General features: G+C 36.0%; 1 protein-coding gene across 1 annotated transcript in view; it reads right to left on the bottom strand.

Annotated features, from left to right (window-relative positions):
• Nucleotides 1-721: 721 nt before the first annotated feature.
• The window catches only part of LOC140172189 (uncharacterized), a 26,719-nt gene continuing 17,812 nt past the window's right edge, over nt 722-9,628 (bottom strand). The window contains exons 13-14 of the mRNA XM_072195511.1: nt 9,002-9,106; nt 722-1,113 (exon numbers count right to left, since the gene is read on the bottom strand). Coding sequence (XP_072051612.1) covers nt 1,100-1,113; nt 9,002-9,106 — 119 coding nt within the window. The 3' untranslated portion in view covers nt 722-1,099. The remainder of the gene's footprint in view (nt 1,114-9,001; nt 9,107-9,628) is intronic.

Below are 9,628 nucleotides of genomic sequence, written 5' to 3'. Positions count from 1 at the left end.
TAGAATTGTTATGTAATACTTCTTAATACTTAATTTAAAGGATTTATTGAGTAACATTTACATTATATAATATTTGCACATAGAGACAAGTAGTTATCCCTTTAAGCAGTTCTAAGTAACAACAATACGGTATGCCCATTACTGGACATGAAAAACTTAAATTACACACAAATAGTGTACAGAACCTAGTTATGAACAGCAAAAATTTCACAGGGGAGGTGACCAAAAGGCTTTATTTGAGAGAGCGAGTTGGCACAACGATTGTTCTCTCGCCTTGCACCACTGAAGTCACGGGTTCAAGCCCCGGCGGCGTGCCCAAGGACTGTAAGTGCACTTGGTTTATCCAGATCCATGCTCGATCTCGTAGGTTTTCTCCGGGATCTCCGGTTCCCTCCTGCTTTCAAAATCGCACCACGAAGGGTACTCTGATTTTACTCCCTTCGATGCACATTTTAGTTATTATTATATCTTGTTTAATGTTGGTTGACTTCACTAAGCTCTCTTAATTAAATAAGATTTAATAAACAAAATTGGTCGATTTTCTGTTGCATGATCACACCTAATTCTATATGAACAGGGGACCATCATTTGATTACCGAGGGGAGGGGTTAGACTTGTTAGACGAAAAAAAAAGTCGCCCACTGATTTTTTTGTTTCGTGTAAATATAGTCTTGCGGTGCATCTGCTGGTACTAAGTATACATTAAAACAATCTGAAAAAAAAGTCGTCGCCTTTGGCTGCAATTTTTTTTCGCTACCTTTGGCGGCAAAAAAATAATAATACAAATTCCGCCCGAACCAAACTCCCATGACCCCCTGAAAATCAAATGGTTCGTCCCTTATTGGAAGCTCTGGAATCTATATACATCTATAGCTATATGTAAGATTTGATACAATTTTAATACAATTTTCCCGTTATACCCTTTAATTCCATCTTTCAAAGTATACACCATAATTATGTACTAAAATTAAAAATGTTGACAAAAAAATAACCGTCTCGGTTGTGGCGCTACATAATAGTCAACCTGCAGGTCGTGTTGGTCACATATGATTTCACCAGCCCATAGCTGCTAAGGTTTATACCGGACAGGTGTTGTTATCTATGGCGAGTCACCTATGAACGAAACACAGCGTATAAGAATTAATTAGTTGGCTGGTAGGTTGATTAGTTTCCTAATTAGTCCACCTAACTAATGATAACGTGAAAGCCCCAGTTTTGGTTCAAGTTTCTTAGGGAATTAATCAAGGTTAAAATTTATCCATGTAAATTCTGTGCTGTCTGTCATTAAAGTGACCGGTGTAAGTCAGTTCTTCTGTGGAGAACTGGTCAAGTGGGGCTTCCTGTTTAAACCTACTTTAACGCTAAGTCTGTTTACCTACCACCTTACCCGGGAAAAGGGTAGTTGATCAAGTTGATCTAAGTTCAAGGCGAAGGGCTCTTACGAAAAGCTATAGAACTTCAAATTAGTATTAGGATATTTGATCTAATTTTTAGCCTATAATTTGTACGAGGGCGCACTTAGATTATAACGTAATAGCGACATTACTTGAAAAATGTGGGTATTTATCACTAGATAGAAGAGATCCATAGGTATCCATTGGTACCAAAAAAAAAAGCAAAATATAGAATTACAGAAGGGGGTTGTACCTCGCCTTTGGTAAACAGTATTAACTAGTTAGATAGTCAGTCATTCAGTTTATCATGTATATGACATTGTATATTATCATGTATATATATTATAAATTTAAAACATTTCCAGAATTGTTATGTATCTTTAATGTGCAGATGCGATATTAATTTGCAAGCTTTCTGGAACGACCTGAAAGGTTATTATCTTGCTCTTGCATAATAATCATGATTAATGATTGAATTAAACAAATAACAAGTAGGCTTGTAAGCTTGTTGGAAACGCTGTGTTCTGTTGAAATAAAATAAAAACACTGATTTGCTGTTGGTGTTCAAAATGGGACCAAGTTTCAAAAAGTGAGCCGATGTGGTTTTTTTTAAACTTGCTGATTTCTTTACGTTGTCAACGTTTTTTGGTAGATTTCTTTTCTTTTTTATGAATGTAGCCAAGCAGCTCCAAGCTTGGAAAGTCATCAGGTTAGGAAGTGCTCCATAAAACGAATAAAACGAAAAATAGATGTTTGAAGTTGCAATTCTTGATTCATGACAATAAATAATTAAACGAAACTTTATAGTCGTTTATTTTTAAAACTTGCTTGTCACGCGTGACTGTAATGTTAAGAGGCGTACACAATGATCAATATACATTTTAATGTATTAATTCTTCAAGGCAACGTAAATATGTAAAGAAAATATATTTTTTTATGAACAACACACACCCAATGTTGACAATGCCACAGAGACACAGAGAGTAAGTCCGATTTAGGCCTACTTCAAGTCGGAACTGGTAAATGCGCATTATATTTAAGCCTATACTACGGAAGCGTCTAAATGCCCCGAGTAGGCAATATAATCGTGTTTTATAATCATTTTTGTGGTACTTTGTAGCCCTGCATGGCAACCTAGTTGGATATTCCTATTAATGGTGGTTCTTTGTAGCTATGTGGGGCAATCTAGTTGCATATCCAAATTTTGCGGTTTCTGGTTCTTTATAGCCCTGCGGGGCAATATAGTTGGATATCAATATTGAGCTGCAGTTGTTGTTGATCTTTCGCGGTTTGTGGTCTTAATTTGTTGGATATCCATATTTCGCGGTTTGTGGTTCTTTATAATCGATAGGCCTGCGGGCAATCTAATTGGATATCCAAATTTCATGGTTTGTGGTACTTTGTAGCCCTGCGAGGCAATCTAGTTGGATAACCCTATTAAGCGGCAGTAATCGGCGATCTTTCGTGGTTTGTGGTTTTAATTTTCCTCATCAAGCCCTGCCCTCTATCAGGAGCTAATTTATAGTTTAAGCTTGTTGGATATCCATATTTCGTGGCTTGTGGTTCTTTGAAGCCCTGTGGGGCAATAGTTGAATATCGAAATTCCGCGGTTTGTGGTTCTTTATAGCCCTGCGAGTAATCTAGTTGGATATCAATATTGAGCGGCAGTTGTTGGCGATCTTTCGCGGTTTGTGGTTTTAATTTTTTGGATATCCATATTTCGCGGTTTCGGGTTCTTTATAATCGATAGGCCTACGGGAAATCTGGTTGGATATCCAAATTTCACGGTTTATGGTTCTTTAATTGCAGCCCTGCAGGGCAATCTAGTTGGATATCCCTATCAAGCGGCGGTTGTCGGCGATCTTTCGCGGTTTGTGATTTTAATTTCCCTTATCAAGCCCTGCCCTCTATCGGGAGCTAATTTATAGTTTAAGCTTGTTGGATATCCATTCTTCGTGGTGTGTGATTCTTTATAGCCCTGCGGGGCAATCTAGTATATATCCCAATTTCGCGGTTTGTGGTTCTTTATAACCCTGTGGGGCAATAGTTGAATATCGAAATTCCGCGGTTTGTGGTTCTTTATAGCCCTGCGAGTAATCTAGTTGGATATCAATATTGAGCGGCAGTTGTTGGCGATCTTTCGCGGTTTGTGGTTTTAATTTTTTGGATATCCATATTTCGCGGTTTCGGGTTCTTTATAATCGATAGGCCTACGGGAAATCTGGTTGGATATCCAAATTTCACGGTTTATGGTTCTTTAATTGCAGCCCTGCAGGGCAATCTAGTTGGATATCCCTATCAAGCGGCGGTTGTCGGCGATCTTTCGCGGTTTGTGATTTTAATTTCCCTTATCAAGCCCTGCCCTCTATCGGGAGCTAATTTATAGTTTAAGCTTGTTGGATATTCATTCTTCGTGGTGTGTGATTATTTATAGCCCTGCGGGGCAATCTAGTATATATCCCAATTTCGCGGTTTGTGGTTCTTTATAACCCTGTGGGAAATCTAGTTGGATAAAAATATTCGGCGGCAGTTGTTGGCGATTTTTCGCGGTTTGTGATTTTAATTTGGGACAATTTATAATATTTATTCCAAATATAATTTCAATGTGAGCTGTGAACAGAGCCACTGATAAATGTGTTTTAAATGACGAAAACATCATGATCGTCAGGCATGGTGAAAGCATCTGGATGGTGAAAGTAGGCCCTAGGCCTAAATGTGAATAAAAAATCAAACATGTTAGTTTGATGAAAAAAAATAATAATATCACAATAGCAATGGATGTTCGAAATGGTGTTATTCTTGATTTATGACAATAAATTGGTTAATTCAAACATTAAAAAAAAGGTGATGGGAAGTTTCGAACTTGAGCAAAACTTCTTAAGTGGATTAGAAGTCCATGTCCTTAACCACTTCGCCACGTGGATATCCCGATATAACGACGTGTGAAAGTGGAGTATTTATTAATATTAATGTATGCTGTGGTCCGGAAAGAATAAAAGAATTGTGAAAAACTTGATTTTTTGGCGAATGGGATCAAGAATTTGTATGTAGGGTATCCAGGAAAATGCTAGGGTATATTTTGAAAGTGAATCTCAAAAGGTTATGCGACAGTGACAGCCATGTATGGCTGTAGCAGTGACGAAAGATTCTGGATATCAGTATGATTAGCTCATAGGGCCTGCACTTTGGCTCGACATTTGAAAGGGGCGTGAATTCATTTTTGGATACGCCCCTATTATAATTAGGTAATACTCGACTCACACACATTCCCTATTATGTATATACATGTACCACATGTAGTAAATCTGTCTGCTTTATCTGTATTGTGCCGTTCTTAAGCAAATAGTTAAACACGATTTCATCAAACATTATAACAATAGCTCTTTTACAGTGTGCAATCATCCTGGGCAATAATTTGGCAATAATAGAGGATGTGCGTGAAATTATTGATTGGCTCCATACAAAGGATTTGAACCGGTGTCCTTCACCGTAATCATGGCGCAATGCAGTGCATTCAATCAAACGTTGTCGTCAACCTATTTGATCGTATAGTGCATTTGTTATGTGTGTGAGACGATTGCAATAGCTTGTAATCATGCTTTTGTTGAATGAATTTGAGTACTCCGCCATATTTACGGTATGCTACGTCATAATCTAGGTGATTATTTGCATCGGATGTCTTGAATACGCTGGCGAAGTTGTGTAATAATCGGACTAATGCTATAACAGTAGGTGAATACAAGTATTGAATATAGGCCTATCGCGTTGCAAAGCCCAATTCAGTGATCCCAGCGAAAGTGAAATAAAAATCAAATTGTTACTTTTATAAAACTTTTTAATGAAAAAAATTGGCAAAAAACCCAAGAAAACGGCAGTATCGACGAAGTTGAAGCCCCATTCAAATAGGCCTACATGTAGCTAATTTATATACTGTCTGTAATACAGATTCACGCAAATGCATTATTTTTGTCTTAAATAGGCCTACACGGCTTTTGGCTGAACCACTAGCAGAAGACACCAAATTGATGTTTTATGACCTTTGACATTCTTTTGTGGCGAGTGACATGGTCAGTTCAATTCACGCCGAGTGTCCTTGACAGGTTTGACTCTGCTTCAATGGTCATGAAAGAATTCAAAAGATAACCTCTGCCCCAACAATCCCAAGCAATTGTCTGAAACTGCTTTTCGGATGATGTATCATAAGAACTCAGTCGTCAAATGATGATAGTCATATATTTGACCAAAAGATTATTACTGACTACTATATCATTGAAGACTGAGTTCCGCAGTACACAATCTGAATTTTGATGATTTTTACGATCGTCCGGATGAAAAAATCACTGAATGGGCCGTTAGTTCCTCCTCTCCTTACCTTGGCAATATGAATCAAAGAAAAATAAAGAAAAAATAAATAAAACAAGAAAAAAAAAAGACAAAGAAAAGAAACAATAAAAGAAAAAACAAATATGAAAAGTTCGAACAATATTTGGTTTATAAAAATTAATGTGACCGTGATGAGGCTCGAACTCACCACCTTCCGATTTAAAGTTCGAAGCGCTCGTGAACAAAATTCTGATGCCTTACCAAGTGAGCTGTGCTCCTGAGATACGAAATAAAAATAAAATAATGCACTGCATACCTGCTTGTGTCGGTAATTGATTTGCTCATATTCCATAATGGTACAGTGCAACAGAGCAAAAATGCCCATAATTTAAAAGCTATATAATTTATGAACAATATACACTACACATAAAAATACTAATACAAGGGCATTTCAACATAAGAATCCAAACAATTAAGTACCAACATGCACAGCTTTGTCCTTGTATCACATTTGGGTGTTCAACAAAATGTTATCAAACCTCTACTGTGATTGGCAGCTGCACAAGGCATCTCTTTGATAGCTGATAATGGCCATCCATTCAGCAAGTGGCTACTAACTGACCTTGACAGGCTTGAATGAGCACTGTCATCTGCTACAAAGCCATCACACTCTAGGTTTGACTAGTGAAAGACTATTATTATTGATTAGGCGCGGATTTTAAAAGTACAGCTCCTATGCGTGTATAGCAAAAAATTGGAATAGAATGTTTGGAGTCATGTAACTAAAATACTAAATGCATTATGCAAAATGTGCTCTATCTGACCAATTTATAAAGCACTTCAATAGCTTTAATTTGACACATTGTTTGACATGTTCGGAATTATGGTAAATCATTAAATAAAATATTTATTAATTAATCAATTATGTCAATTAATTGAAAATTTAATGCAAATATTCATATTTTCTCTAACAGAATTGTAGGATTTGACAAGAGCCATTTTTCTTGTAAGTTTGATTCTTATAACATACCGGTATCGTATTGCGTCCCATTATAGTTACAGAAAAAAATACGCGTGCAGGACACACATACGCACCCCTACACACACACACCCAAAGGATCGTACCGTTTTACAATCGTATAACATTCTTTGGCGCTGAGTAGTATTAGTAGTAAATTCCAATTTTCTTTGCTTTACCTCACTTGTTCTGCTCAAAATTAAAAGGGGACATATCTGACAGTAAAAGCTTACATTTTATGGAAATTATGTTTAACTATTTGTTTAAACAGCACAAAACAGATAAAGCAAAGGACTATACATGTATGGTATACCAGGGACTGTTTAAGAATATATCATTAGATTTATGATATTTACTTCGAGGACTGTTATATATCAAAAATGTGAAAAATATCAAATTTTAATAATTTGTCATAAAATTTGTATTATATCATAAATTTAAATGAAATTTATTTGATATCAGAAAGACATTCTTCGTATTCAGAATGCAATTCGATATGTCTGATGTGCTCTCATGTCCCACAAAAATACTATCGAAACGCTCAAAACGCTCATTCCAGATCCCTTAAAGTCATAATGTACGATCTTATAATATGAATTTGGTTAATTTTTTCAAACCTGATTTTTTAGCATATTTGTAATGTTTACAACTTGCACCTAAATGGAATCAGCCAAATTGCTTGTGTTTGTAGGTAACAGACAATTGCTTGGGATTATTGGGGCAGAGGTTATCTTTTGAATTCTTTCATGACCACTGAAGCATAGTCAAACCTGTCAAGGACACTCGGCGTGAATTGAAAGACCATGTCACTCGCCACAAAAGAATGTCAAAGGTCATAAAACACCAATTTGGTCATTTGGTGTCTTCTGCTATCTAAAGGCCTTATATGGCTGATTTTGTACCTTTCGTCATTGTCATAGATGTGCTAACAAAGCTTGCTAGTGCAGTGGTTCAGCCGAAAGCCGTGTGTCTAAGGCAAAAATAATGCATTTACGTGAGTCTGTAATTTATATACCGGTACTGACAGTATATAAATTAGCTACATGTATTTGAATGGGGCTTCAACTTCGTCAATACTGTCGTTTTCCTTTTTTGTTTTTCATTAAAATTTTTTATAAACGTAACAATTTGATTTTTTTTTCACTTTCGCTGGGATCACTGAACACTTTGTAGCGCGGATTATTCAAAACTTGTTTTTACCTACTGCTATATATATAGTATTAATCCGATTATTACATAACTTTGCCAGCGTATTCAAGACATAGGTTATGTAAGGGATAAACTGTACATGGGTATAGAGGCCCTGCATGCTTTTATTGATTGGCTCTAAACAAAGGATTTGAAAAGTGTCCTTCACCGTAATCACGGCGCAGTAGCCTACAGTCCATTCAATCAAATGTTGTCAGTGTGCGAGACGAACGATGTATAAATCTGGAGGTCACATCATCACTTATCATGCTTATTGTAAAAAGTTTGTCCAATGCATATACTGTGTATAGGCCTATTGTTCCCGGGTATTATCAATGCAATCAAGCAAACAGGTATTATATTTTGAAAAGGCCGCTATAGTATATTCACATGGGTGTCTTGAATGGCCAATCATATGGGACATAATCAAATTGCAGTGACTGCTTCCTTTGTTACCACATGTCAGTCATCTTGTGATTATTGGACCATGCAAACCTGCAAAAAACGAGCCAAAGTGCAGGCCCTATGTGATTTGCCACTAATTTTGGCTATAAAATACCGCGTGAAATGAACAAGAATGTTTGTTTATTATCAAATAATCGGATTGACTGTAAGATTGGTGTAACTTTTTGAATTAATGAGTTATTAAAATATTACACTTTGGACAGTAAATAAGATTTAGCATGGTTTTAGATATATTTTTGTACCCAGCGAAAAATATCATAGAACAATAGCGTTTTGTTTCGTGTAAATATAGTCTTGCGGTGCATCTGCTTATTCTTCTTTATCAGTCGTTTTTTTAAACGTGCTGGTCATGCTACCGCATGACTCTAATAGCGTTTTGTTTCGTGTAAATATAGTCTTGCGGTGCATCTGCTTATTCTTTTTTATCAGTCGTTTTTTTAAAACGTGCTGGTCATGCTACCGCATGACTCTAATTTCTGCTTCCAAAATTAATGTCCACAATTGAAAGAAGTCAGATTTTCATAACATAATCACAATATACATACATATAGGTATGATACCTATTACTGTAATATTGGTTCGATAGTATTTTTAGATTTTCCTTACTACTTACACTGAGGGACATTTTCGTCTGTCCAATCGCCACAGTTATTGTTGTTATCACAGACATAGCGTTCTGGAATACATCGACCATTGTAGCAGATGAAATCACAGTCGCCTATTATCAAATGAAATTGCATTATACATCTAATACCGCTATTGTTACTTTGTTGTACTCAGCTTTGTCTATTAAGGGATGGGGTATGAACGTTTGGACAGAATTTATTGTGGGACATTAGATCACATCAGACATATCGAATTGCATTCTGAATACGAAGAATGTCATTCTGATATCAAATAATTTTGATGTTTTGAAATTCCCAATGTAATACACATTTTATGGCAAATAGTTAAACATTTATATTTTTTATATTTAACAGTACTCGAAGTAAACTTTATACATCTGATGATTTATACTTAAAAAGTGTATGTAGGTGGGATACAAAGCCAATTCAAAATTTTGATTTCGTATTGAAGATATGGATTTTTCCCAAAACACCAAAAAAATTAGGTCTTTTTGGGAAAAAAAACCATATCTTCAATATGAAAGGTCAATTTTCAATTGATCGTCGGCTTTTCCTCCCAGCTACATACACTTTAAGAATAATCATTAGATTTGTAAAATTTACCTTGAGGACTG

The sequence above is a fragment of the Amphiura filiformis genome, chromosome 15, assembly GCF_039555335.1.
Source record: "Amphiura filiformis chromosome 15, Afil_fr2py, whole genome shotgun sequence".
NCBI classification, from domain to species: Eukaryota; Metazoa; Echinodermata; class Ophiuroidea; order Amphilepidida; family Amphiuridae; genus Amphiura; species Amphiura filiformis.
This window is presented reverse-complemented; position numbering and strand designations above follow the sequence as displayed.